The sequence below is a fragment of the Cucurbita maxima genome, unplaced genomic scaffold (assembly GCF_002738345.1).
Source record: "Cucurbita maxima cultivar Rimu unplaced genomic scaffold, Cmax_1.0 Cma_Scf00012, whole genome shotgun sequence".
Classification (NCBI taxonomy): Eukaryota; Viridiplantae; Streptophyta; class Magnoliopsida; order Cucurbitales; family Cucurbitaceae; genus Cucurbita; species Cucurbita maxima.
In genome coordinates, this window is record NW_019272028.1 from 447,346 (window position 1) to 473,031 (window position 25,686).

The window sequence follows — 25,686 nt, forward strand, 5'->3', positions numbered from 1 at the left end:
TTTTTTTTTTTTTTTTTTTTTTTTTTTTTTTTTTTTTTTTTTTTTTTTTTTTTTTTTTTTTTTTTTTTTTGTTTTGTGTTTGCCTTCATTCGTTCCTTATTACTTATAGATAGAATCTGTATGAGCTGGAAGAATGAATGATTCTGGTAAAGTTATCATCATTTTCTCGCATTAAGATATGGATCATTCTACGTTGTACTTTCGTTTGTGTTCTGTTCATTAGTTAAATGATTCAAGTCAGGTGCTTCGGGACAAACCATATGTCTTTTATGTTTCGTCTGCTCATCCACGTAAGGGAATAAAGACTAGGGTAATTTGATGACGTACTGCATCCTTTCTTTAGTTTCCATGGAAAGATGAGCCAATGGTGTTAAAATAATGTTGTCAGATAGAGAAGGAAATAAAAGAAATCATACTGTGCAGCATGCCAAAATATCTTACGTATTTTTTTCTGAAGTATCTGTTGATCTCAATTCTGATGTATACCATTTTTATCCTTCCAGTGTAGAAGGAAGTTCTAAGAGATTGTTCCAAATACGGTTTTCAAAATGATTTCCTGTTTATGGTTACAATTTGTGTTCAATATTATTGTGTATGCCAAAGGTTAAACATTTGCTGTCTTGAAAAAATAACAACTTCATTTGTTCTTAAAAAAACAGAGTGGAGGCGAGAACTTAAAAAAACAACCGGCTATGCAAACATTTTTCTTTCTTTCTGAAAAGCAATATTATTTTGAAAATAGTTCCAAGCAAATTATAGTCTTTTGTTAGATAGTTTTCTTCGGGTAAGGTTGGAGGGGGTCATTTGGACCATTTAAATCTTCAAGTATGTAAGAGACCAGCCATCCATATGTTTAAACCTCTTTGGCTGTCTTGTATGATTTGTGGTTTTTTTCAAAATTCTGTTGGTTTCTCTTCTCAATAGCTTTTCCCAAGTGCCTAGGAGTTTCTTTTCTCTCTCTAGCCTCTCAGTGAATGGTGCTGACTACCGAGTGTCATATGAGCGCATCTTTCTTAACTAAGATATATGAACATGCATGCGTACAAGGGATGGTAGATTTTTTTTTACTTTCTTTTGTACTTTATATTGGATGTTCTCGTCCTCTTTAATGAGTTGAAGCTATTTTTGTTGTCATTATCTACAGAGCAGAAATTACCACAACTTCACGATGAAGGCACTTATTCTTGTTGGAGGATTTGGAACACGTTTGAGGCCATTGACCCTCAGTGTCCCCAAGCCACTTGTTGACTTTGCTAATAAACCCATGATCCTGCATCAGGTTTATTTATGTTATCTTTCCCCCCTTTACATTTAGTAACAAATCACTGACCACTTTCTTCAAGAAATTCTTTGTACACCCTTAATATGACATTTTTAATCTTTTACTTTTAAAATTTGATTTTTTTAGTGGGAATCTATTAAATTTTTGCCTTTTAATTGCAAGAAATCTTGATATCTAATTAGTGATTTTCTGATTCTAGATGTAATATTGGATAGAGAACATTGAAAATTAACTGTTTTTAAGAAAATGATTTTGATTAATCATGCTGCTAGTCTGAAAGCCGTTTTCTCCTGTTCAGATAGAAGCTCTTAAGGCTATCGGAGTGAAGGAAGTAGTTCTGGCAATCAATTATCAGCCAGAAGTAAGGAAATAAAACTCTCTTTTTTTATTCTCCCTACTTCACGAGGTTTGCAGTGATAGATGTAATAAATCTTTATTCCTGCAGGTAATGTTGAATTTCTTGAAAGAATTTGAGGAGAAGCTTGGGATCAAGATCACTTGCTCTCAGGAGACAGAACCACTTGGAACAGCTGGCCCTCTTGCTCTTGCAAGGGATAAACTAGTAGATAAGTCGGGCGAGCCATTTTTTGTCCTGAATAGCGATGTTATCAGTGAGTACCCACTTAAAGAAATGATTGAATTCCACAAGAGTCATGGAGGAGAGGCTTCAATCATGGTGACAAAGGTAAACCTCTTGAGTTCGGATATATTCTTCTTTGATAGGAAGTTCATCAAGATTCTATTCATTATCTAAAAGTTTCTTCCTTCAAGTCAGTAGTTGATATCTTTTCTTCTCCTAGGTTGATGAGCCTTCCAAATATGGTGTGGTGGTCATGGAAGAGTCCACCGGGAAAGTTGAGAAGTTTGTGGAGAAACCAAAACTATTTGTCGGCAACAAAATCAATGCAGGAATTTATCTGTTAAATCCCTCTGTTCTGGACAAAATTGAACTGAGGCCAACATCAATTGAGAAAGAAGTGTTTCCTAAAATTGCAGCAGAGCAAAAGCTTTATGCAATGGTACTGCCAGGGTTCTGGATGGACATTGGACAACCAAAAGATTATATTACAGGACTAAGGCTCTATCTGAACTCCTTGAGGAAGAACTCGTCATCAAAGTTAGCCGTAGGGTCTCACATTGTAGGAAATGTTCTTGTGGACGAGACTGCTAAGATTGGTGAAGGATGTCTGATTGGGCCAGATGTTGCCATTGGTCCTGGTTGTGTTGTTGAGGCAGGAGTTAGGCTATCTCGATGCACTGTAATGCGCGGAGTGCGCATCAAGAAGCACGCTTGCATATCGAGCAGCATCATAGGTTGGCACTCTACAGTCGGGCAATGGGCACGTGTAGAGAATATGACAATACTAGGAGAAGATGTTCATGTGGGTGATGAAATTTACAGTAATGGTGGAGTTGTGTTGCCGCACAAAGAAATCAAATCTAGCATTTTGAAGCCTGAAATAGTCATGTAAAGGTGTGTGTGTATTTGCAATTTAGTTGAATCCTTTTTGAGAGCTGAAACGTAACGTTGTCGTGAGTGGACTTTACTAGTTTTATTTTTCTTTTTCTTCCTCTTCATGGGCCATAATGTCAGTGTCTGCTAGTTCAAGTTCTGTGAGTGAAGGGTCAATCTCCCCTTTCAAGGGCGTACTGTGTAATATTTTTGTGTACATAGGGAAATAATTTATCGATTAATGTTTCAATTTCTTTTTCTGAAAATTTCTTTCCTTCGGCTTCCTTCATAATTGTAACTCCTAGAATTTAACCTTTTTTTTTTTAGTGAAAATTTAAATTTCTATTATCGTTGGAGAATTCAGACTTCTGACTTTATTAAAAATATAATTTTTAATCAATTGAGGTATTATGGAACGGTCGGTGGATAAACCAGCATAAGTATGACTACTCCGTAGAGAAGGTAGGTCGTAGGAGACATCTATATCAAAAACGGTAGAGATTCCTACACTCATTTTCGTTTAGGGAGGGAAAGCCTTCAAGAAAAAGAAGGCCAAGTCAAGTTATTATACAGTGCCCAAGAGCCAAAATGTTACTAGCGAAGATATAGCAAGTAAGAACCATGAGACAAAAGCAAAAGCCACGGATATTTCAATCTTGCTACATGAAATACGAAGTGGTGATCTGCAGTAGTTCAAGTCCCTTGAATACAAAATGGCCACCCCAGCGGACGAGGATGCAGCGGCGAGCGAAAGCGTAGCTACAACCTGCATTTCATATGGATGAATTCATGAAGTAGCTATTATGCTAAAAGAAATTAATAAAAGCATGAATGTATAACAAGTACCAGAAGAAATGCAACAAAATGGAGAACTTTTTCCTCGAGATCAATATTCAAACCTGGAGCTAATATTTATTTGGAATGTCCACAGTAGCTTTATAGGAGCATTGAGCTTCGGAATATTGATTACCGAGGGAGATTGTGAAAGTTTATTCAATTTCTTGGATCCAAATACCCCGTGACAATATCAAAATATAGACAAAGCAACCTGACATACCCTACGCTCATGGTTTCTTATAGCCTCTCAAGCATCCACAACATCCAAAAACCTGAAAGCATGTGATTGGACTGAAGGAGGAACCATGGTGGGGTGAGATTTCATATTGGTTGGAGAGGAGAACGAAACATTTTTTATAAGGGTGTCAAAACCTCTCCCTAGCAGACACATTTTAAAAATCTTGAGTGAAGCTCGAAAGGAAAAATCCAAAAAAGATAATATCTAATAGTGGTGGACTTGGACTTATACCGTCCGAAGGGCAGGGATTAGGCTTACAGCAAACCTCATGGTGTCGCACTTTAAACTTTATATAAACATCAGGAAGACCAAGTACTAATATTATACAACATTCAGAGGACAGCGTGTAGAATTGTAAAACAGTCAATTCAGCTTGAGGTCTCCAATTGATCTAGCGTATCTTCACGAATTTGGGGGGAAACGCACCAGTGATAGGGAGCCTTGTATGATCTCTATTGGCTTATCTCGGATAGAGATGGAAACTGGCTATAATTAGTCAAAACTTTTATGGTCCCATACCAACTGAGACGTTGAATGACTCTAAGAGAAAGTTACTTTCAGGGTCTCTTCCTCGATCACATACAATCATTAGACTACTTGAATGACTCTAAGAGAAAGTTTTGGAACGAATTATCTTGATGATCAAGATCAAGAGTAAAGAAATTCGTAATTCGAATCACTCCACAGGATAGCTTGATCACAACTACTTGAATGACTCTAACATGCAAATCTTCACAAGAAATGCAAAGAAACAAGTCCATGACTTCAGAGGCATAACATGCAACTTTCATTCTAATATTCGAAATTTTCGTACTAAAGCAACAACATGAATGATTGTTTATAGCCTTGAAAATAAACTTATAGTAAGCTATGTGAAAGGTTCTAATTTTCATGACCATCGATATCATAATGGCCACTAGCTAAAAGTAACTTGTAGTCTTAAAGATAATTCTCTAAAACTTAAAAATACAATAAAACCTCCTTAAATCCAAACATGTATAGATCTTGTTATCCACTATGAAATCTTTGTAGCATGATTCAGATACCTTATTTGGTAACATTTAGTCCGCAATATTGTGATAAAATTTCATTCATGTACTCGCAAGTCAAAAGACAGTGATACTAACCCAATCTCCAATAGCAAATAGACACAATAAAACTGAATTCCGCAGGCTTTTCTTCATATGCATAGCATGCAAATCAAGGCATGCTAATCCAAAGCTCCAAAGAATTTGAAGCCCCATGGAAGCAATTAGGTAACTGGTCGGAATAAATAGTGCCAAAATTAGACAAGAACCACAACTTTGCAATAGAACTGAAGATAGACTGGTCAAAACAGTCACATAAAACAATGAAAATATAAAGAAAGAATCAGAGAATGTAGTGTAATTTAGAATACTTAAAGCGGAAAGTTTAAAACTGCATTGGAAAATTTCAGCATAAGAAAAGTTTCATATATTCACATTCATGGCAGGAACTGTGGTTTCCCCTATTCACGCTAAGTTGCACATGCACACATCCCCTATCCAAACTGTTAGTTCAATTCGTTGAAGGACCATTTTCAAAGAAAACAGTAACATTATGATCAAACGAATGGACAACCTAGACGTAAACAATTCATCGCCTAAAGAAACAAAAAATGGTGGCTAGGATGGACACCAACACTAAGAACAATGACATTGCTCGCGGGGTCTGCCCAAAAAATAGCTCAGCGCTGAAGTTCTCAATCATTTGAAAAGACCTCACTAACTACGATCATCTTTTACCAACAATCAATAATACTCCAAGAAAGGAATGACGCAGGCAAGCAATACAATATTTCGTTTCTTTCCCTACTGAATTGAACTTCGATTGTCAGAAACACCCACACTACAACGGCTCCGGCCAAGATTGAACAGCTAATCCACATTTCACAGTAAAACAAAAGAAATGGTGAGCGGGAAATAGATTAGCATTATTACCAGAAGGCAGTGGAGTTGAAGAAGCCAGGAGCAGTAACCATAACCCCAATCGATGCAGCAGCGAAAAGCCATTGCGCACATCTCAGTGCAAAGCCGCTCATTCTTCCTGGACTCCCAAACATCTCTGCCTCCGTCAAATTCCGGACTCTACCAGATCTCCTTCTGAATCGGGAGCTTCAAAAGTCCTAAACAAGAGAAGGTTAAGAACAATGCGTTCAACGGTTTGGCAGTCAGCAACTTCGCTCAAGAGTTGAATCTGAAAGCTGAAGCCGAAAAATGGGTTTGTTAAGAAACGAAGAAAACTGGAATGGCGCCATTGGAAGATTGTTGACTCCCAAAAGGGGAATGTTCGATTCCATTGACTGAAGCTGTCACCCTTTTTCTTTTCCCGGAACTTCTAAACGGTGCTTTACCGAATCTTAGTCACGTGGCACAACCGCATTGGTGGTGATATTCTGTCCGGTGAACCGACGTACAGTCTTATCTCCACTCACGCTTCACGGGTTCGGCCATAACTCCCTCTTTCTATAGGGCTTTCGACAAAAGCAGTCCTAATGGAAAGCGAAAGAAACTTTTAACACAAAATACCGAATTGGTCCTTTTTCCATTTTACAAAATTACGATTATACCCTCACCTCTTTGCAGAGCAGAATCTCTTCTTTTTCTTTTTTCTTTTTTCATTTATTGTTTTTTTACAGTGATATGATGGTCAATTTACCAATATACCCCTGAATTTTTATAGTCTACTCTGTGAAAAACCCTTTCTTTCTTAAACCCTAAAACCTCTGTTCTTCCTTCACTTTGCCATCGCACCTTCGAACAGAAAAAAAAATGGCTATTGCGTCCATTATCAGAAAATCCGCCTCCTCTCTTTGCCCCTTAGCGGGTCGTCTCGTTCGCAGCCAACGAGTTTACAGTACTTCCATCTTCAATGCCTTGAACAATCACTCGAATTTCTATTGCCCGCCGCCGTTGGGTACCACATGTAGCTCTTTCCGAGATTTTTCGTCATCAAAGCGCCCAAGTTCTGACGAGGCTCTCATACGGGTGATTGAGTCTGAGGTCAAATGCGCCTCGGAAACTGACGACCACGATCGGGTGAGTTTTGATTTTTCTTCATCCCCTAACCCAATTGAGTAATTATTGCTGAGATACATAGACAATCGTACTTTCAATAAGTCTGAGAAAGAATCGCTCTGTTTACCAGTAGAATCAGTCATAACGAAAGAAAGAAAGAGTCTACGAATTATAAAATTACCCGCGATTACTCTGAAATGTGGAAGCTCCATGAGATATTACTGGTTTTTCATAGTGTCTGCACATTACTTGTCTGAGCATTGCTTCACCGGTAGTGGAAGTTGTATGATTTTCAACATGATTTGGAGAGGATTCCTTTCAGCGTGATTGATAAATTAGTCTGATAGGTCTGATAGGCAGACTGTAAGCATAAATCTATAGTTTCAGTAAATGGTGGTTATGATAATTCATTCTTTGATCTCACACAGGTCGAGGAAGTGCCCAAAGGATTCCCATTTGAGATTCAAGATAACCCTGGCTTGCAAACTATTACTTTGAAGAGATCATATCAAGATGAAGTCATTAATGTTGAAGTTCACATGCCTGATCTGGTTACGGGTCGAACTATTAACGCCAATGACGATGACGGTGACGATGATGGTGGTAATAAGGGAAATCAGTCTTGTATCCCATTGATTGTTAGTGTCTCAAAGAAGAATGGACCTTCCCTAGAGTTTAGTTGCAGCGCTTACCCTGATGAGATTTCCATAGAGAGCTTGATAGTTAAACATCCAGAGCATTCTGAGGATCAAATTGCTTATGAAGGCCCTGATTTTCAGTAAGTATTTACTTACATATCAGTTCAGATCTTCTAGCTTTGTTAGAATATGATGATCATATCTGCACTTTTTCTTTTCAGTGATCTGGACGAGAACCTTCAGAAGGCCTTCCACAAGTATCTGGAGATTAGAGGTATTAAACCGAGCACAACAATCTTCTTGCATGAGTACATGATCAACAAAGACAGCAAGGAGTTTTTGCTGTGGCTGACGAAACTCAAGAACTTTGTTGAAGCATAAACTTCTAACCATTGGAGTAGTTTCTTCCCCTCTTAGCTCTTCACTGTTTACACCTTTCAACTTCATTTTCTCTATACTTTCTGCCAGAATGAACATTTTTGTTGTATCTTATCTACGTTTTATAGGAAAGCAAATTATTCTTATGGTACAACAAGACATTATAGAGACAGAGTTAGAAATACCTTGGTTTAGCAGTTCTTATGAATGTTTTATATTCTACATTTTTCAAAGGGTTTAAATAATAAAAAAAATTTAGTTGCCCAATTAAAAAGTGATTGAAACATACTTTAGTTCTAAAAAGTAAAATTCCGATGGCTGTGGTACGAATATCCCACTGAAAAACACTGCAAATAATTCAGGAATTCCAACACAACAACAAATAAATAAACAAACAAACTCCTGGTTTACTTAAAAGTTTAAGAATTTGAATCATTTCAATATCAATATTCAAGAACCTTACAAAACTAGTTTTAAAAGATGACCACTAAAGTTGTTTTTTGACTTGAGAACCTTACAGAAACCTATCAAAAACCCAAAACAAAAAGTACATTTGACTGTAAAATTTTTAAAAAACTGTTGTATTGTTTTATAAACAGACAGTAAACTCGACTGGTTTATATGGGTTTAGGAGTTGGAAAGTGCACTACAACCACTGATTTGTATGTGATTCCCGTTATTTTAGAAGCCAACTCAATTTCAATTGTGTCACAAACAACAAAACAATCCAAGCATAATGCACCACATCTACTCAAATGGTCATACTTCAAAGATTAACCTATAAGCTACGACTAACTAAACTCTGAATTTCCTGTTCTTGAAGAAAGGTCCTAAGCTACTAAACAGCAATGGCCAATATTATAGGAAAATTGGCCGCTTCTGATGAAGTCTCTAATTAAACCACATTATTTCTCCAAGTATGAAACTGAAGCACGAGGGGAGAAGAATAACACTTATTTTATACATTTTCCACCAAACAAATTGCCAGCGTGAATCCTTCGGCTGGAAATCAATCAACCACATGAGACTCAATCTTGATGTCCTTGTGTGTGTAGATAACACCTTTATCACCATTAACGACTTGCCCACTTCCCCTAAGAATCCTGCATATAACAAATGCAAATTTAAGTACAGTTTGATGATATAGTTGCCTATCTATCCACATTTCACAATACATTATATGCTGTGTTCGTAAAATATTTGCAGACCTGTTCGTATGTGTGTACAATATAGAATTACAAAGAAGACTATGATTTGTTCATACCATCTGGTCGTTAATAATCCTTCAACTCCTACAGGACCCCGTGCGTGGATTCGACTTGTGCTAATCCCAACCTGTTACAAACAATGGATTTGTAAAAAGCATGCAACAAACTAAAACGTACTGATGTCTGACAATAATAGGAGCATATCATACCTCAGCACCTAGACCAAATCGGGCCCCATCACTAAATCTTGTGCTCGCATTATGGAAAACAGCAGCGCTACCATTAGAAACATAGCGAAAAGGGTTAATAAGCCATCAAAGTGAAAGCATCATTATTCAATACAATCTATCTCACACGCATGAAAAGATTATAAAAGAATGGAGGAAGCTGGAAGACTGCCAAATAAGGTTAATAGGTATTCTTACCTGTCAACTTGACGTAAGAAAATTTCAGCAACTTTATCATCTTCTGTAACAATACAATCAGTGTGTGCACTGCCAGTTTACAGAGAGTAATGAGCAACATATACAGTACGGATCAAAAGAAACAAAATGCATGCTCGCCTAACATATGTAAATGCAAATAATTAGCAATGTGAAATGCTCTTTCAACAAGAAATATCAGCAGCATGCCTTCCATGTTGATGTATATGATCGATGGCAGCAAAAACATCATCCACAATTTCAATAGTGCAAGTCAATGAATTGTATTCATGGTGAAACGTCCGCGCCTCAGGAATGTTCAACAGATTGCTCGCCTTTGGTCCACCATACAAAGTAACACCTGGCAAAGAGACAATTAACTACTCTTTTAATTTATAGACGTCATGTATTCCTAGAGTTGGATGTACACATCGAAGTAAAAAATGATCAGTAGATGTTGAACTTATGCAATCAATTTTCATCATTAATACTCGTTTCTAGCCCATCTGTTCTTCAAACGATAAAGAAGGGTTATTTAGAATTGTGCTCCAATAACTGTAACAAATCCCTTGTGATGGAACTAGTGACCAAAAGCATAAAATAGTCTGCCATGCAGAAATTGCAGCAAGGCTAGACAATTATCCAATAATTATGATAATACATGCAATCTAAGGAAGGGGGCAAGTTAAACCTTCAATACGGAGATTTACAACAAGCTCATTCAGCATGCCAGTATGAACCAAGTCCTTGTGAACAAGAAGAGTTTCCTGCAGTCAAGAAACAAGAGAGTCGGAACAGAATCAAGATCATGAATAAGAAAGGAAAAAAAAAAAAACTTCAATTAGGTACAAGATAATCACCAAATGAAGTGGAGAAAGAATAAAATAAATTTAATTGATGAATGATATACCATAGCATTACAGGCTGCTGGATAATCTACTTTTGCATCCAGTACAATTCTCTTTGCCATTTCCAAATCAGCAGACTTGTCAACATAAACATGGCAGATTCCGTCTGTATAGCAGCAAAGAGCACATGTTTTTACGATTATTATGGTTTGTTTCATGAAAATAAAAAAGAATGGGAGATAAATATATTGAAAAAGAAAGGTCGATTCAATCCATATTACCAGCGTGACCGAGAACAGGAATTTTGGTAGAATTCTTAATTTGAGAGACCAGTTTGTTGCTGCCTCTTGGGATCACCAAATCAATGACATCATCCAGCTGTCATTATTTTTGATAAACCACTTAAACTGAAGTATACTGTTATCGCATATCATTACCAATAATAACAGGGAAGAATTTTTGACAATTATGTTTCAAATTTCAGGACTTTACTTAAAAAATTAGTATCTTTATTTTTAATTCTATTTCATTAAATGGACTTTCATACATAGTAATTTTTCATTATTTTTTTCAATAATAATACACAAAAAATCAATGTTTTACAATAATAAATGATGTGATAATGGAAAAATAAAAATTTATGAAATTAAAAAACATTATCATTACTAAATATGAAAACTCGTAGGATATTAAATATGTCATCAGTCCTATAATTTTTTCATTGACTAATTTACCACTAAGCCAACAACCTGGGGTCAAAAGAAGTATAATTTTTTCAACCCAATGTACCTTCAGTAGATCAGGTATTTCCTCCCTCGAAGTTACAAGTCCAATGAGGGTCCCACCAACACTATCTGGAATGGCTTCCGTGATAATCTACATAAAGCACGAAGAAAAGTGAACCGATGTATCAATGTCATTATAATTTGACCATGAAGGAAACACATCATACCTTATGCAATATTGCATTTGATCGCCTTGCTTCTTTTCCCCCTTTTAAGAGAAGACCATTTCCACTCCGGATAGCCAATGAAGCTATCTATGAAAATCACAAATCCAAGGGTTAATATTAAAGGAAAAAATCAGGATTGTAAGCACCGAATGGGGACAACACTTTGATGCTCCACAAGCAATTTCTACTAACCTGTACCAGAGCATCTGGACGAGACTCAAACACAATCAATAGAACACCCAACGGAGACGATGTTTTCTCAAGAATTAGCCCATCTGAGACCTGAGTGTAAAAAATAATTGTCTCAAGTTGAGAAAAAATTGAGGGCCAGTATGAAATCCAGGCATTCTGAGTTATTTGAAAGGGTAATATCAGCCATTTCATTACAAGCTAGTCAAAAGAATATTTTTTCACTACTTCGAATCACAAATACCATTGGAGCAGGCTCAATTTCAGTCCCTGAGAAGAATTATATTGTTGCTACATAATGTCCTTAATTCGTTACCTCAGTCTTCTTCAAAACACGACCAATTGGATCTTCCATGTTTGCAAGCGTACGGATGGAGTTGGCAAGGCTGGATATCTGTTCATAGACAATTAGTATCACTATTAACCTAGAAAAGATAGGCATTGAGACTTTCAGGCAGTATCTGATGTTATATATTTGAGTAAATGTGTAACCAGCGCTGGGTGTATGCTGAAGCAAATAAGCAGTATGGAAAGTGCTATGAAACAAAGTCATATAATAAGCAGAATTAAAGATATCCCAATCTTGCCTTTCCAGGTTTCATTGCCAATCGTGATACTAGGGCCCTTTCGTATCCAGTCTGTTGAGCTTCAGCAACATCAGCTTCATTTTCAGTACGGATCAGTTTTTCATTTGTTTCAAGAGCATCAGCTACATCCAGCAAAATTTTTCTCCTCTCTTGAGAAGAAATTGCCTATGGAATATGAACTACCGTATAAAAATCATGCTAACTTTGCATACAACGCAATGAGAAATTACCTGTAGCCTTCTCGAACTTTCCCTTGCAGCAACAGCCATGTCACGAGCACCAACGTCCTTTTGTGGGGCCCACAAATGAGCATCTTGATGGAAGAGGGTACCAATACGATCTCCTTTGAGGACCTTAAGGATATTCTCGGGAGCATATCCACTTCAAATGGATATGGTAAAAAACAGTTTTAAATTGAATCAATATTCATATTAAATAAAAGAAAATGAAATTCAAATGGAAAATCCATTCATGCTAGGTTACATACAGTTTCAAAGAAGCACAATTGGTAAACTAGGGGAAGCATTTCATCCTTTTCACAATTGCATGTAATATAGCATTTTTTATTTTTTATGCCACCTTCTGAAATAACCAGTGTCTTGCTTATATGAGATGGAAAACATGGGGTGGATTAAATTTTGAAGTTCCCCCTTATTTAGTGGTACGGTGCGGGGAATGATTGTTATTACAACTAGGGAAAGGGGAAAGGAGTTTCCTAAGGCACTCAGCAATGAGGCATACCTAGTGATAACAACAGGAATGCCAGCATATGCAGCACCAACAGCAGCTTTAACTTTAGCAGTCATACCACCTCTTCCCACCCTAGACTTATCCCCAAAGGTAATTTCACCTTGATGGCGTTCCTTAACGTATGTATGGATTAACTTTGAGTGAGGGTCACTTGGTGGCCCACTATACAGACCGTCTACATCACTTAACAAAACGAGGAGATCAGCTTTTAGCTCCAAAGCTAAAAGTGCTGCCAAACTGTCATTGTCCCAAAATATACCAGAAGAATCCTGAGAAGAGTGGTCAAAAACAAATAAATTAATAAATAAGCTTTCAATTATTTTGCGCAGATCACCAGAACAAGAGCATGTATCACACCTCATAGGGAGCTTTCCTAGTGCTGACTGCATCATTCTCATTGAAGATAGGAATAACCTTAAGAGAGAGTAATGATTTCACTGTATCACTAAGTTGCCTTCTAAAATCCTTATCCCTAAAATCATTATCTGTGACCAGAAGTTGGGCAGATGAAACATCCAACTGCCCAAAAAAAAAAAAAAAAAAAAAAAATCATGTCAAACNAAAGTCCATTAATTGTCAAGTCTTAAAATAGCCAAGTAATAAAGAAGGTAAGTTCATATCAGAGTCTAAAAAATATTGACTGGCAAGGGGTGAAATGGAAGGGAAAAAAAGGACTGCAACTGCTAAACAAATGAGCTAGAACCAGTTCTTGAGTTAAAAATTAAAATAAAAATAAATAAATAAATAAGAGTGGTCGTCACCTGACTAAATAATGTGTCATAGAGAGCCATAAGACTATTTTGACCAACAGCTGCGCATGCCTTCCCATCAAGATCAACTTGTGGTTTTTGAAGGTCAGCAAAACTACATAATTCATAGTACGATCTTAGAATATCCTTTTTTTTTTTTTTTATTTCAAGCAAAAGTTTCACGTAAGTATATCAAAACTTGAATTAATTTCAGGATTCGATCGAATTTCATTGTCCTCTTAATCAATTTAATTGCAATTTATCCCGCATAAAATAACCTGCTATTAACAAGCTTCCTGTATCGGAGCCTTTGACGACCAATGCCAACAGCACCGGATGAAACCAAAATAACCTCGTATTCTTGGGAGTTAAGTTCCTTGATCTGCATTCCAGATTGTAATCTTAATATTAAAAAAAAAAAAAAAAAAAAAAAAAAAAAAAAAAAAAAAAAAAAAAAAAAAAAAAAAAAAAAAAAAAAAAAAAAAAAAAAAAAAAAAAAAAAAAANTCACTTCGCGTTACCACCGCCGTCCCAACCTTCAATAAGAAAAGCACAACATCCAATAACTGGTAAGTAAATTATATTATCAATGGTTTGATGATCCAAAATTGAGATAATCTGCACGTGGTTTTCCAGTAGGATGAACTGAGGAGAAGTTGCAACACACAGAGCGAATCCAAATCGGCAAACATTGATGAGAACGAAGAATATAAAGCTCAAACAGAATGAAAACCACAAAAAAATAATCGAATTAAAAAAGAACATCGGGAAACATGAAAATGTGGTTGAAATCAGAGGTACCTTGACAACCAGGCGCTTGACATCCCGAAGGAAAGCTCGAGAGCGATCCATGGAGTCCATTTCGAAGAGTGTGGCGAGTCAACTGGAGGGAGACAAACAAACTCAAGAAAGCCAGCGAGGGTTTGGTTTGTAGTACAATACAAAACAAGTAATTTTCAATGGAGGCTGATATAAGCTTCAGAAATGTTAGGCGGACGCAGGATTGGGAATACTTGATTTTAATTATTCCAACTTCATTCTCGGATTCGATTCCTACTCTGACCAACTCACCCGTACCATTTTTATTCTTTTACTTGCGGCTCTTGTTTTTAATTTATTATTCTTTCTATAAATAAAATAATAATAATAATAATAATAAATAAACATTTTAGTCCTTACATAATTTTTTTTTTTTTTTTTTTTTACCGGGTATGAAATCATAATTATTATTTAACTATTTACGACAGGACAATTTTAGATTTTTTTGAAAATACTAAACTAAAACTCATTAAATGAAGCCTAAATCAAATTATCAAAATGGTAATTTTACAAGATTTAAGAATTTAAATTGATCCTTATATTTTTTTTTCCATGTTCTTTTCTTATTTAATTTTTGTTTGAGATGGTTATATATATATATATATAATACTGTGAACTGAAAACTCCTAAACTCCAGTTAAAATCCGGCGGTTAACAGAATTTGGAAAAAAAAAATGATTAAATAAAGCAATAATAAAATAATGCCCTGAAAATCAATCTAAGAGGAGCCTATAAAATATTGTGTTATAAATTGGCGTTTAAAATGGATTGAATAAAGGCTTGAGGATTGAGTGCTATAAAATGCCTAAATCTTCAAGCCTTTATTATGTAAGAAATTTGTTCAAATTTTTAAAAATGAAGTTTATAAACGTTGGTTTCATTTAATTCAACCAATCTAAACCATGGAGATTGAGAACGTTGGGATGAAGAAAAACGGACCGCCTATTGAAAGGCGGGCGGAAATCTGGCGTCTTAAAGCGGCGGCAATTGGGCTTTGACCGTAGAGGATTTCACGTCTCTCTCTCTCGGCATATGCCGGCTAAGAGTGTAGTGGAGGGTCACAAAAGATAAATTAAATTAATAATTTCGGACAGAAAGGCAAAAAATTCAATGGATGGCCAGTGGATAGCTGCCGAAGGACAAACGCGGCTGGTGCCCGTGCTAGGGCTCACGAGATTAAGAATGGAGGAGAACCAGTTGAGATTTCACTGTAGATGGGAGGAAAAAACGAAACATCGTTTTAAAAATCTTGAAAAGAAGTCCGAACTGAAAAGTCCAAACATATTCATATCCAGTCATTTTCCTTTGGATCAAGTAAAAGGTGTCAAGGAAGAGGCCAGCAAAGAACCTATATTCAAACTCAATTACAGCAAAGTACAATCTTTAACATCTATTTACAACGGCGTCTGTTTTAGTGGAATACAAGACGAAAATTTATAATCAAAGACAATGAAAGATGCCACTCTCCTCGGTCAATAATCATAAAGAGGGAAGCCCATCTGAGAATACTTACCGTGAACGAGTTAGATACTGTCCGTTATCACGACAAAAGCATCACTTCCCATCATAAAAACTATGCTGTTGATGTTCTTTTTCTGATACTCCCATCACACAAATTCCAGGAACCGAGAACTTCCAAACCAACCAAGAGGAAATCATTCTTCAGTCTACGAGGTCAGCACTCAGAAACAAAGCAGACATAGATGGTCAGAAGATAGCAAAAAGCTGAGTGAGCACGCTCAAGGAAAGAACCGCACTTTGATGAAGATTGCCAAAGCCATTTGCAAGAAAAATGCAGCAACTACCATAACTGAAAGATTATTTCCCTCAATATAGGACCTCAGGTTCAAAGTAACAAAACTTGCTGAAGCAGCACCAGAAAGGAGTATAATGAACCAGCGCAGAAATTCAACCGGGATGAGCAACAGAAACTATGGAGAGAAAAAAAAATATATATATGTAAAAATCATGCAGTTACAATCGCCATTAGATAATGGATTTTTTCTGAATAAAACGCATGAAGGTCCTCTTAAAATAAAATGTCTAGTCTAGCCAAACAGTTTCCTTTTAGTATTTTTTTTCTTTTCTCTCATATGCCAACTACAATATCCACTAAGCTATGAAACTAATAAATTCAAAAGTAAAGAGACTGGAGTATCAAAATAAGGAAATTGTAAAGAGTACGGAAAAAGTGCAGAAGAGATTCCAGAAGCTTACAGATGCCAGAATAAAAATGAACAGAGAATAGCCCCACAAGCACCAAAATCTTATGAGGCTAGAATTTGATCCCAAGTACTGAAGTGAAAAGTAAAATGCCATGGGCACCACGATTGCGTAACCATAAACAGACCCAGCGGCCACATTCACATAGCTGACATCAAAGCTCCATGCAGTAGCATGATCACTTCGCTTTTGCATAAGGAAGGTCGCACAGTTTCCAAGTGCCGCAAGGACAAAGACCAATGTAGTGGTGATCCACACAAGCCCATATCTAAGTCATAGCAAAATCCAAAAAAAGAAAGAGTAAGATAGTCCATTTAGTTTCAAGAACAAGATTAACATACAAATAAATTATTGAATGATCAGGTAAAGAGGCACAACAAATTGAAAGAAAAGAAATCAAAAGGTTGGCATTTGAAAGTTCACAATAATCCTATACCATAAGAGAAACAAAGAGAAACAAAGAGAAAAATGGTTAAGGTTAAAAGAGAATATGAAAAACTCACAGGTCAGGGTTCGCATCAATCTTGCTAGAAAAATCTCCACCAATGGGATACAAGGAACTAATCAATCTATTCAAGACAATGTCTGAATCCACATTGAAATATTGAGTGTAAGATGTTACACTAAATACCCCCTTCCAGTCATTTGATGTTTGCTGCTGAGAATCTGCACACAGTTAAATGGAATCAAACGTTTGGTTCACAATAAGAAAAGAATCAACCGCAATATAATGTCAGTCTATTCTTTTTGGAACAGGCTTTACATCGACAAAAATTTCCTAACTTTATCCTAGTTTTGCTGAGGGAACATTCAACCTCTTGGGTCAGATTCAAGAGCCTTGTACCACAAGAGCAAACCAATGTCAAAACATCTAGTAGTCATGAGACACAACATTTTCAACCTTCATGATTAATTGGTTGAAACAGGGAACAACACATCTCAATCCCATGTAAGTAAGTTCATGTTCTACATTTAATATGTCCAAAACTAGCCATTAGAAGAAATAAATTAATTAATTGAAACAAAGAACCACTTCTACACGGAAAAAAAAATGTCATATTAAATAGTTAAAAGATCTATAAAGTAAATACAAAACCCCTAGTTGAGAGAGACAAAGGAAAAAAAAACTAAACTAACGATCTCTAATCATTATTTTCACCAATTGCACTACCTGTCATAACAGACTATTCTATAACCTTGCAAGTTTCTTGCAGATCTACTATATGAGAGATACTAATCTTATAGATGACGAGCATACCACTTGGACCTTCAAGAGTTTGATAGCCTCTCCCTCTGTCCCCTCCATTAATGGGGGGAAATGTCTCCATACTTGCTGCTGGGTCTGCATTTAATTAAGAAGCTATTCCTCAGAGAAGATATACAAGTTTATTCCGTGTGACAATTTAATAGCAAGATAGAATTCTTAAGAGTGTGACTTATTATTGAACACAAAATAAAATAAGATTACTAAGAACAAGATACTGGAATTTGTCTTACTTTCATGGTCTGTACCATTCTTCTCATCAGTGATTACAGCCTATTGATAAAAAAAAATGAAAAAAAGATGGATAAAATATATTCAAGATAGAGGAGCTTTTGTAACGGAGAAGGGTAAAAAGAACATAAATTATAATCTAAGCTAAATGAACACAAATAACACTTAAGCACACATGGATTCAAGGTATAACCAAAAAGGAACACAAATATAAACACACGCACAAAAGCTTGTATACTACTACAGGTAAATTTTGTATCCCTTGGTATTAGAGGATTGCTACTGTCGATTATAAAGCAAAATATAGGGGCAGATTCAACGTATGCATGCCAAAACAACTGCTCCTCTCAATCACATTGTAAATTGGATCTTCCTTCTCACAAAAATGCATTTTAATCTTCTGAACCCAGCAAGAAAAAAATCTAGCCAGCTCTATATTTGTTCAAGCTCATCAGAAATCCAACCCAGTAAACTGGTACACTAATCTAACTGTTCGTACAAAACAAGAAGAGGCAGAACCTAGCCTTCAAAATAAAGCCAAAAACAAGTACAATCAAACACGCCAACGGCCAAATATACAGCAGAAAATGCGACTGGAAGTAGGGATTTAATTTCTCAGTCAAATGACACATCTATTGCTCTCATATTCAGCAATTATTCACTAGAAGACAAGGAGGGGGAAAAAAAATCCCAAAACCAACAATGATTTCCTGATGTGACTGCATACTAATTAGCGAAGGAAAATCTCAGTGGCATCAAAAGAATAGTCTTCCGATGAGTCCTAAAAAACAGCACAACAAACATATAGACGAGAAGCTACCAAACTATAATTCACTATCTTAAAAAAGCAAACAAAAAGGAAGAAAAACTCGCAACCGATCACATTACGAAGCAAATCGATTATCGCGAAGAATGACGCAGATATTCTAAACTTCAAGATACAAATAGTACGAATCAGAAGTCAATTTCATGAGTATAGAAAATAAAAGAAGAGAAGAGTCTAAAAAAAAGTGCGTACAGGGACTGAGCCAAGCAAATGGCTAGTAGGGAGATTAGTGTAAGTCTCGTCCATGGAGAAAGAAAGCGATCAAGCACCGAAGCCAGAAAAAGGCGAAACACCGAAAGGAAGAGGAAAACTGAAATTATTAGGCGGCCTCAGAAATTCATCCCAAGGTACGAGCCCTAATGTTGCAGTCATTGTTGGTCATTTCTTCGCGGGGAAGTACACGGTCACGGAGGTCACGATGATCCACGTGTCTTCATTTGGTGATTAGACGACGTTCCCAGGAAATTTGGGCTGGAAATGGGCCAAGCTCTGTCTTGGAAAAGCCCATTACCAAAATGTAACTGAAATCGAAGAAAAACATAATGTCTGAGACTGGACCTTTAGTTTGTGAGACTAGCGTGACTAACTACATCAACACAAGTTGTTCAATTTTACTGAGTTAATATATTAAAATAACTTTTATAATAAAATTACGAACTAAAAAGATGTCTGAGCCCGGGTTTGAACCGGGGACCTCTAGTGTGTGAGACTAGCGTGATAACCAACTACACCACCCAGACAAGATGTTGCAAATGTTCTAACATTTTAGTTTTTATAAGATTTAGCTATACAATCCAACACGACAGTTAAAAATTGTAAATCTATAACGGTAACTAAAGGAAATAATGCCCAATAATCTCCCATAAACTATGCTCAACTTAACAATCTTCAATAACTAGTGAGCTTAATAGACATAATAACTAAACTCTGCCCTTTTCATCATTTAAGCCCAGGTTTTCTCGAACGACAAACGATTTACCAAGAAACTGGCTGTTAACAAATTAAGTGGTAATGTTAATGAAATATGAAACCTCAAATTCTTGGTGCAAACTTGCAGCTGACTGGGGCTCAGTACGATTTAGACAAAGACTGATGACCAATTCCTTGTTACCCAGAGAGGTAACTTTGTATTGACAGAAAAGCCAAAATGTTAAGGAATTTACCATCAAAGCCCCACCTAGTGTTTGTTTCGGTAGGAAAAATGGATATCAAAAGAAGCCTGCAACTCAGTGATCAAGATGATATATTCACAAAATGATTACAGGCAAAAAAATTCTCATATGAACTCCATTTGGAGCTTTGCAGTTAAAAATAGTGTAGGATCCATGAAATAAACTAATATATCATTTAATGATATGTTAGATTACCGGTTAGTAAAGTTATATTTCGGTGGATGTGGACGAGGATGCATCCAAAAAACTCACAGAAATGCATCTACTATCTCTGTTAAATTATACACTCAGTGGTTATATATAGGCTAAGAAATACAATATTCATTTGATGAGAGCTGAAAATCATATTTCTGTACAGGTTCAAAGAAATGAAAACCATTCACCTGCGGATGGAAGCAACAAAATGGCCGATTACAACGCTGAAAGGAAGACAAAGCCGGATTGTAAGCGAATTTCACCCATTGAACTCCTAAGATCCAAGTAGATTTCGAAGCTGCTGGTTTTCTTTCCTTAGAGACTTGACCTCTTTTATCAGCTCTGCTTGATTTTTCAGCATGGAACTCGTCACACTTGACATTTCCATCTGTGCAGAGATTTCAAGATAAGATACGAATGAGTTGAAAATGAAGTGTAAATGACACGACACTGTTTTTGGTTTGGTGGTATCTGATATAAAGTACTACACTACCTCCTGCATATGAAACTGTCTCAGAATCTCTAAATGAAGGTTCCTCATGTCGTCATGAATGGATCTCTGAAAGGAGTCCAGAGTTTCTTCCAAAGTGCGTTGAAAAAGCTGAAGTGTAAACGAATTTCCTTGTTGGGCATCTGTCTGCAATGCCTTCTGTGGTTGCAACGGCCCTCCCTGCCACAAATAGTAAGATTAGATACCAACATTTTCCCTATCAAATGGCAACATTTCATGCAAGTAATCCCCTAAAAATGTGCATAATTGAAAAGCACTAGAATCAAAAGTCCAAGTCACGGCACAGCATATAAAAGCATTAATTAGGAAGAGTATCCATACGTTCATTGCAGGAAGAATCCCTGATTCTGTGACAGATAATGTATCAAACTTTGATAGGTTATTCAAAACTTCTTCCCTAGTCTCAGAACCCATTTTCTTTGTTTTTGGTGAGCCTACGCCTACTGGAAGCCCATCACTGAAAGATGACGTGGTGCTTAACCTCTCTGCATATGTAGAAAATCTACGAGGCAGGGTCATAGTTGTGGTTCTAGGTGAATCTTGGTTGCTCAGTCCAATGGTTCCTCTGGTTCCAAGAGACAAAGATGCAGCAGTAGTAGAAAAGTGTTCAGGAATTGACAACGAAACTTCTTGTGAGATTACATCTTTTGTGCGCATATTTGGGTAGCTGAAATTCAAATTTGTCAAAGAAGTGATGCTGCTTTGGCTAATTGATGATGACGGATCTTGTAATCCAGAAATCATTGAACTTGATGTCTGACTACTTGAACTTGAAGCCAACATCCCAAAACGCGATGGTAAAGTCGCTGGCTGCCTCAGTTGGGCAAATTTATCAGATAATTTCTCGCCACCCCAAGCTTCCGGAGGAGTAATAGATGAGTCTTCGTTCTTAGAATTCAAGGTAGGAGCAGGAGTGGAACCCAATTGACCAGAAGAAGATCGAGAATCATCCTGCCAGAAAATCAAGTATTAGTGACTAAAATCACCATTCTTATGCTGTACAACGACCCTGAAAGCTCCCGCCAGAATTCTTTGGTTCAATCAAAAGAACCTGAAAATCATGGTGTCAAATGTGAAGAAAAAAATGCATACTTCTCAGTATGCCTAACAAGTGTCGTCGTATTCACTTTATACAACTAGTATCTAACACATGTCTTTGGTGCTAAAGAGGGTCGGAGTGTCTTATACTAGTCAAACATAGGCAGGTTCCAAAATAAAGTATCCAATCTTCTTAGAAAACTATTAACTATTAGATAGCAGCTATTATACTGTGGAGGTTCTCATTTGAGCAATTATGACAGCAAAACATAAGGTTATACCTCAACAATCAACACTATTTATATCTAGCTGTCATATATCTGGAGTATAAGGCAATAGAGATTGCAGAAAGGTGATCCTAGAATACTGAAAAACAACTTGCAGTGAAGAGATTATCAATACCTGTTTGGAAGATGAAGATTTCCAATTAAATATTGGATGATCACTCGGCCCATCCTCAATAGAAGAGATCCTCCTACTTGATGAAGGAAACAACAAAGGTAGAGGTTTCTTGTCAAATGGATGGTCCTTCTTCAGTCCATTTTGATCATCCCACAGCTTATCCAGTGAAGGTGTGATTGGCTGAACATCCACAAGGGGAGAAAAAACCTCCATATCATCCTTGAAGTTGTAATTGGAGCGAGGAGCATGTAACCTGGTTAAGCTTCCCCCTGGCCGCAAATGGCTACGATGTGGTGTTTCCTCTGCAGTTGAGATTGTGCTGCAAGTTTCTGTTAGTGAAGCTTCAAAAGTTAGACCTGAATGGCCAGGATTTCGAGAACTGGATGTTGTTGTGGACAGAGCAACGGTGGATGTAGTCACAGACGGAAGTGGGTCAGGCATGAGAATTGAATCTTCAATAGCACCTCCCAAAAGAGCAACGTCAGCAGTGCAATTGCCTTCATTTACATTTACAGGTTTTAACCTCTGCCATGATATACTTGTAACTGCCTGGATTGTACTGCGCTAATTAGTAAACCTAGCATGCAATCAACACTGCTTACGAATAATACTGATAACGAACTAATGAAACGAGATTCAGGTAGAATGGTTTGAACTTCATAAGCACAAGAACAAATAAAAACCATTTCAATGGCTGTTTCCAATTTATCTTAACACCATATGTACTGTACAAAATGATTTTTAAAAAAAATTATAAACCGATGATGTAAAAAAAATGAAATTATGAACAAAACTTTTTATTCATGAACCTACAGCAAGCAATAAAAGATAATGGTAAAGAGAAACACAATTAAACAAAACAAAACAAAGCAAAGCCGGTGATGGAAAAAATGAAATTATGAACAACATTTCATGAACCTACAGCAAGCAATATAGCATAATGGTAAAGAAAAACAAAGATTTAAAAAAAAAAAAAAACAAAGCCGATGATGGAAAAAATGAAATTATGAACAAAATTCATGATTCATGAGCCTACAACAAGCGATATATCATAATGGTAAAGAAAATTTCAGCAAAGCGTACCAACTTAGGGAGAAGACAAGGATTCTATAAACAATGGAGGAATACCTCTGAGCTACTATAAGCACGAAGAACAATGTAAGGCTCTGGTTTTCCACGAACATCATAGAAAACCACACGCCCATTGCTTGTTCCAGCAGCAAGTATCAAACCATCATCTCTGAAAGCCATAGATGAGAAAGGTGCCTCATAAGCAATGAAAGAAGATGGTCTCCTTGATCCTGAGTCGTAAGTGTACAACTTCTTATCGAGCCCAACACTAGCAAGAGTCTGAAAATAGAAAAATAATTAATTTGAATGATTTTTACCCCAAGTGGACAACCTCTCACTCTAGTTTTTTTGCTTCCACTATTCTTAATTCTAAAATATAATAAAGCAAGATATCACTGATCAATCACAAATAAGAAGGGGACCTTATCATTAGATGGTGAGAAGCTAATTCCAGCAGTTGGTGCAGAATGTTGTTTCTGCCAAGAAACCTACACAAAAACAGAAGTACGCAACCACGTTATCGCAACATAACTTATGAAATAAAGGCTACTGTGAAACATAGAAACCTAAAGAACAGAATGAAATATAAGGTTCATCACATAACATGTCAACACCAGAAAATAGTGAAAGACAATGAGGCAGGCCAAAGTAAATTAATGGCATGGATAATGGTTGGAACATTAAAGATCTCAAAATTCTGAGTAGTCATACATTAATAAACGTTGGCCAAAATCTGGTACTTTAGATGACAAATAGTCTTTCCACAGCCCAAACAAAGAAAAAAAAGGCAATGGAAATTTCATTTTTGTCCCCCAGATCCATCCAGGGATCGATCAGGTAGGTTTCTAAGATCCCCTGGAAAGACAATCCTACTAAGGGAACATATCCATCATTATTGAATGACTTACAGCAGAAACCAAGGCATTGCAAATGTCTTGAAACAAGAAAGATGTGGATACTATAAAGGCCACAAAAAAATCATCCGTAACAATTTTTTATATTTATATCGATAAGTAACAAGCCATGTTATTCCTACAACAAGATAGTCAGCCAAACCTTAGGGTTACGGCCAGTTGTGTCCCATAGATGTACAGTTCCATCGTCACCTGCAGTCACCAAAAGGTGTCTGCTAATACGAGAATAGTCGAGCACCCTCAATACCTGGTCTTAACAGCCATCAGAAAGGACAATTAATTGAAAATCAGATCATCTGACTCTGTAAATATTAAAAATTAACCAAGATGCAATAAACTTCGACAACCTGTTCATTAGGGTCTTTAAGTTCAGCAGCCCTTGCACCAGATGCAAGATTGTGAAGTAAAAGATCCCCACTAAGACTGATTGAAGCAAGGTGCTCATCTTTACAATTGTACATAGCTCCTGTTATAGTATTGGTATGTCCTCTCAACCATTTTATACATCGTTTTCTCTGCAAATCCCATATTCTTACAACATGACCACTCCCTCCAGTACACATATACCTGGAAACCTTGTTGCTGAAACTTATAGAAAATATGGATTCCTGTACAAAAGTTTAGCCATGAATAAACTAAATAATTACTTATCACTAGCCAGCATTCCCTTGAGCTCCTAATCTCGAAATAAATGAGATGCTACTACTCCATTAAACAACCAACTGACCTCTATGTTATCTCCACCATCACTACCAGCAATTGGAATGGTTCCCATGCTCTGACCATTCTTCCGCCACAAGGAGATCTTCTTATCGTCGCCGGCACTGGCCACAACCAAATCTGCAAAAATAAAATCCCAGTTGAATCAAGAGAAACCAGAACCACCACCTCAGAAGTAAACTAGTGCATAGCTCAAGAAAAGTTAAGGCCAATTCTATGAACCAAGAAACTCCAAGACAAAAACCGATAAAGGGTGATTCAAGGGGGAGAAAAGGAATCTAAGCGACTCACTTGTATGATTCCACTTCACTGAATTGACTTGGTAACCCGGTGAGGGAGTGTAGCTCAAAGTGCACGGATCGCCCAGATCGTTGGAATAAGCAGAAACATCAAACAGTTTTACGGTATCTCCAGCACTTGCAGCCAGTAATGCCATTGATGGATCACCCGAAGTCATGAGTTGAGTCTACAAAACGAAGGATTAGGAAGAAAATCTAGAGGAGCCACCAAGCTTCCCAATTACCGAAGAATTTTACCGAGAATATAGAAGAAATCGGAAATTACTATTCTCGGAAGAAAGGGGGAAGACAATAACAATAAGAACGGATTAGAGAAACGGGAAGTGGATTTTCATGTTGTTCTTTTTTTCTTTTCTAATTTTCTATTTTCCTTTTTTTTTTTTTTTTTTTTTTTTTTTTTTTTTTTTTTTTTTTTTTTTTTTTTTTTTTTTTT

At 36.7% G+C, this 25,686-nt stretch overlaps 6 protein-coding genes and 1 non-coding gene across 10 annotated transcripts in view; 2 read left to right on the forward strand and 5 right to left on the reverse strand.

Moving 5' to 3' along the window:
* Nucleotides 1-3,001, forward strand: part of LOC111487662 (mannose-1-phosphate guanylyltransferase 1) — a 3,800-nt gene extending 799 nt beyond the window's left edge. Inside the window, exons 2-5 of one of the 2 annotated variants that reach the window (XM_023135145.1) lie at nucleotides 1,145-1,279; nucleotides 1,581-1,643; nucleotides 1,728-1,967; nucleotides 2,083-3,001. In XM_023135145.1, the coding sequence (XP_022990913.1) occupies nucleotides 1,169-1,279; nucleotides 1,581-1,643; nucleotides 1,728-1,967; nucleotides 2,083-2,754 (1,086 nt within the window). In that variant the 5' untranslated portion in view covers nucleotides 1,145-1,168 and the 3' untranslated portion in view covers nucleotides 2,755-3,001. The remainder of the gene's footprint in view (nucleotides 1-1,144; nucleotides 1,280-1,580; nucleotides 1,644-1,727; nucleotides 1,968-2,082) is intronic. The other variant, XM_023135146.1, reaches the window with a different exon arrangement.
* Nucleotides 3,002-3,220: 219 nt separating this feature from the next.
* LOC111487666 (CASP-like protein 5B2) lies at nucleotides 3,221-6,444 on the reverse strand. Its single transcript, XM_023135151.1, has 3 exons — nucleotides 5,772-6,444; nucleotides 4,938-5,070; nucleotides 3,221-3,501 (listed from the first exon to the last, which is right to left on the reverse strand). Exons 1-3 carry the CDS (start codon nucleotides 5,891-5,893, stop codon nucleotides 3,301-3,303), a joined length of 456 nt encoding a protein of 151 aa, XP_022990919.1. The 5' UTR covers nucleotides 5,894-6,444; the 3' UTR covers nucleotides 3,221-3,300.
* Nucleotides 6,445-6,536: 92 nt separating this feature from the next.
* LOC111487665 (uncharacterized protein At2g39795, mitochondrial-like) lies at nucleotides 6,537-8,097 on the forward strand. 2 transcript variants are annotated; one of them, XM_023135150.1, is made up of 4 exons: nucleotides 6,537-6,869; nucleotides 7,277-7,626; nucleotides 7,708-7,871; nucleotides 7,961-8,084. In XM_023135150.1, the coding sequence occupies exons 1-3, from the start codon at nucleotides 6,603-6,605 to the stop codon at nucleotides 7,865-7,867; spliced, it is 777 nt and encodes a 258-aa protein (XP_022990918.1). In that variant the 5' UTR covers nucleotides 6,537-6,602; the 3' UTR covers nucleotides 7,868-7,871; nucleotides 7,961-8,084. The 2 variants fall into 2 exon arrangements, with proteins under 2 accessions (XP_022990918.1, XP_022990917.1); XM_023135149.1 differs by having other exon boundaries at nucleotides 6,539-6,869; nucleotides 7,708-8,097.
* Nucleotides 8,098-8,520: 423 nt separating this feature from the next.
* On the reverse strand, nucleotides 8,521-14,569 carry LOC111487661 (delta-1-pyrroline-5-carboxylate synthase-like). Its single transcript, XM_023135144.1, has 20 exons — nucleotides 14,370-14,569; nucleotides 14,076-14,104; nucleotides 13,848-13,982; nucleotides 13,582-13,684; nucleotides 13,178-13,339; nucleotides 12,812-13,089; nucleotides 12,301-12,451; nucleotides 12,071-12,235; nucleotides 11,800-11,877; nucleotides 11,487-11,576; nucleotides 11,295-11,381; nucleotides 11,132-11,218; nucleotides 10,624-10,720; nucleotides 10,405-10,508; nucleotides 10,186-10,261; nucleotides 9,705-9,855; nucleotides 9,498-9,566; nucleotides 9,282-9,348; nucleotides 9,129-9,199; nucleotides 8,521-8,967 (listed from the first exon to the last, which is right to left on the reverse strand). Exons 1-20 carry the CDS (start codon nucleotides 14,427-14,429, stop codon nucleotides 8,874-8,876), a joined length of 2,154 nt encoding a protein of 717 aa, XP_022990912.1. The 5' UTR covers nucleotides 14,430-14,569; the 3' UTR covers nucleotides 8,521-8,873.
* Nucleotides 14,570-15,702: 1,133 nt separating this feature from the next.
* On the reverse strand, nucleotides 15,703-19,311 carry LOC111487663 (protein YIPF1 homolog). 2 transcript variants are annotated; one of them, XM_023135147.1, is made up of 6 exons: nucleotides 19,124-19,311; nucleotides 18,108-18,147; nucleotides 17,869-17,952; nucleotides 17,114-17,276; nucleotides 16,605-16,878; nucleotides 15,703-16,318 (listed from the first exon to the last, which is right to left on the reverse strand). In XM_023135147.1, exons 1-6 carry the CDS (start codon nucleotides 19,175-19,177, stop codon nucleotides 16,127-16,129), a joined length of 807 nt encoding a protein of 268 aa, XP_022990915.1. In that variant the 5' UTR covers nucleotides 19,178-19,311; the 3' UTR covers nucleotides 15,703-16,126. The 2 variants fall into 2 exon arrangements, with proteins under 2 accessions (XP_022990915.1, XP_022990916.1); XM_023135148.1 differs by lacking the exon at nucleotides 18,108-18,147.
* Nucleotides 19,312-19,597: 286 nt separating this feature from the next.
* TRNAV-CAC lies at nucleotides 19,598-19,671 on the reverse strand. The gene has a single exon. It is a non-coding gene; the product is annotated as a tRNA-Val (tRNA).
* Nucleotides 19,672-20,274: 603 nt separating this feature from the next.
* Nucleotides 20,275-25,645, reverse strand: LOC111487660 (protein NEDD1). Its single transcript, XM_023135143.1, has 10 exons — nucleotides 25,246-25,645; nucleotides 24,962-25,074; nucleotides 24,582-24,842; nucleotides 24,377-24,481; nucleotides 23,743-23,808; nucleotides 23,378-23,599; nucleotides 22,250-22,798; nucleotides 21,131-21,760; nucleotides 20,792-20,968; nucleotides 20,275-20,686 (listed from the first exon to the last, which is right to left on the reverse strand). The coding sequence occupies exons 1-10, from the start codon at nucleotides 25,409-25,411 to the stop codon at nucleotides 20,573-20,575; spliced, it is 2,403 nt and encodes an 800-aa protein (XP_022990911.1). The 5' UTR covers nucleotides 25,412-25,645; the 3' UTR covers nucleotides 20,275-20,572.
* Between the last annotated feature and the right edge of the window lie 41 nt (nucleotides 25,646-25,686).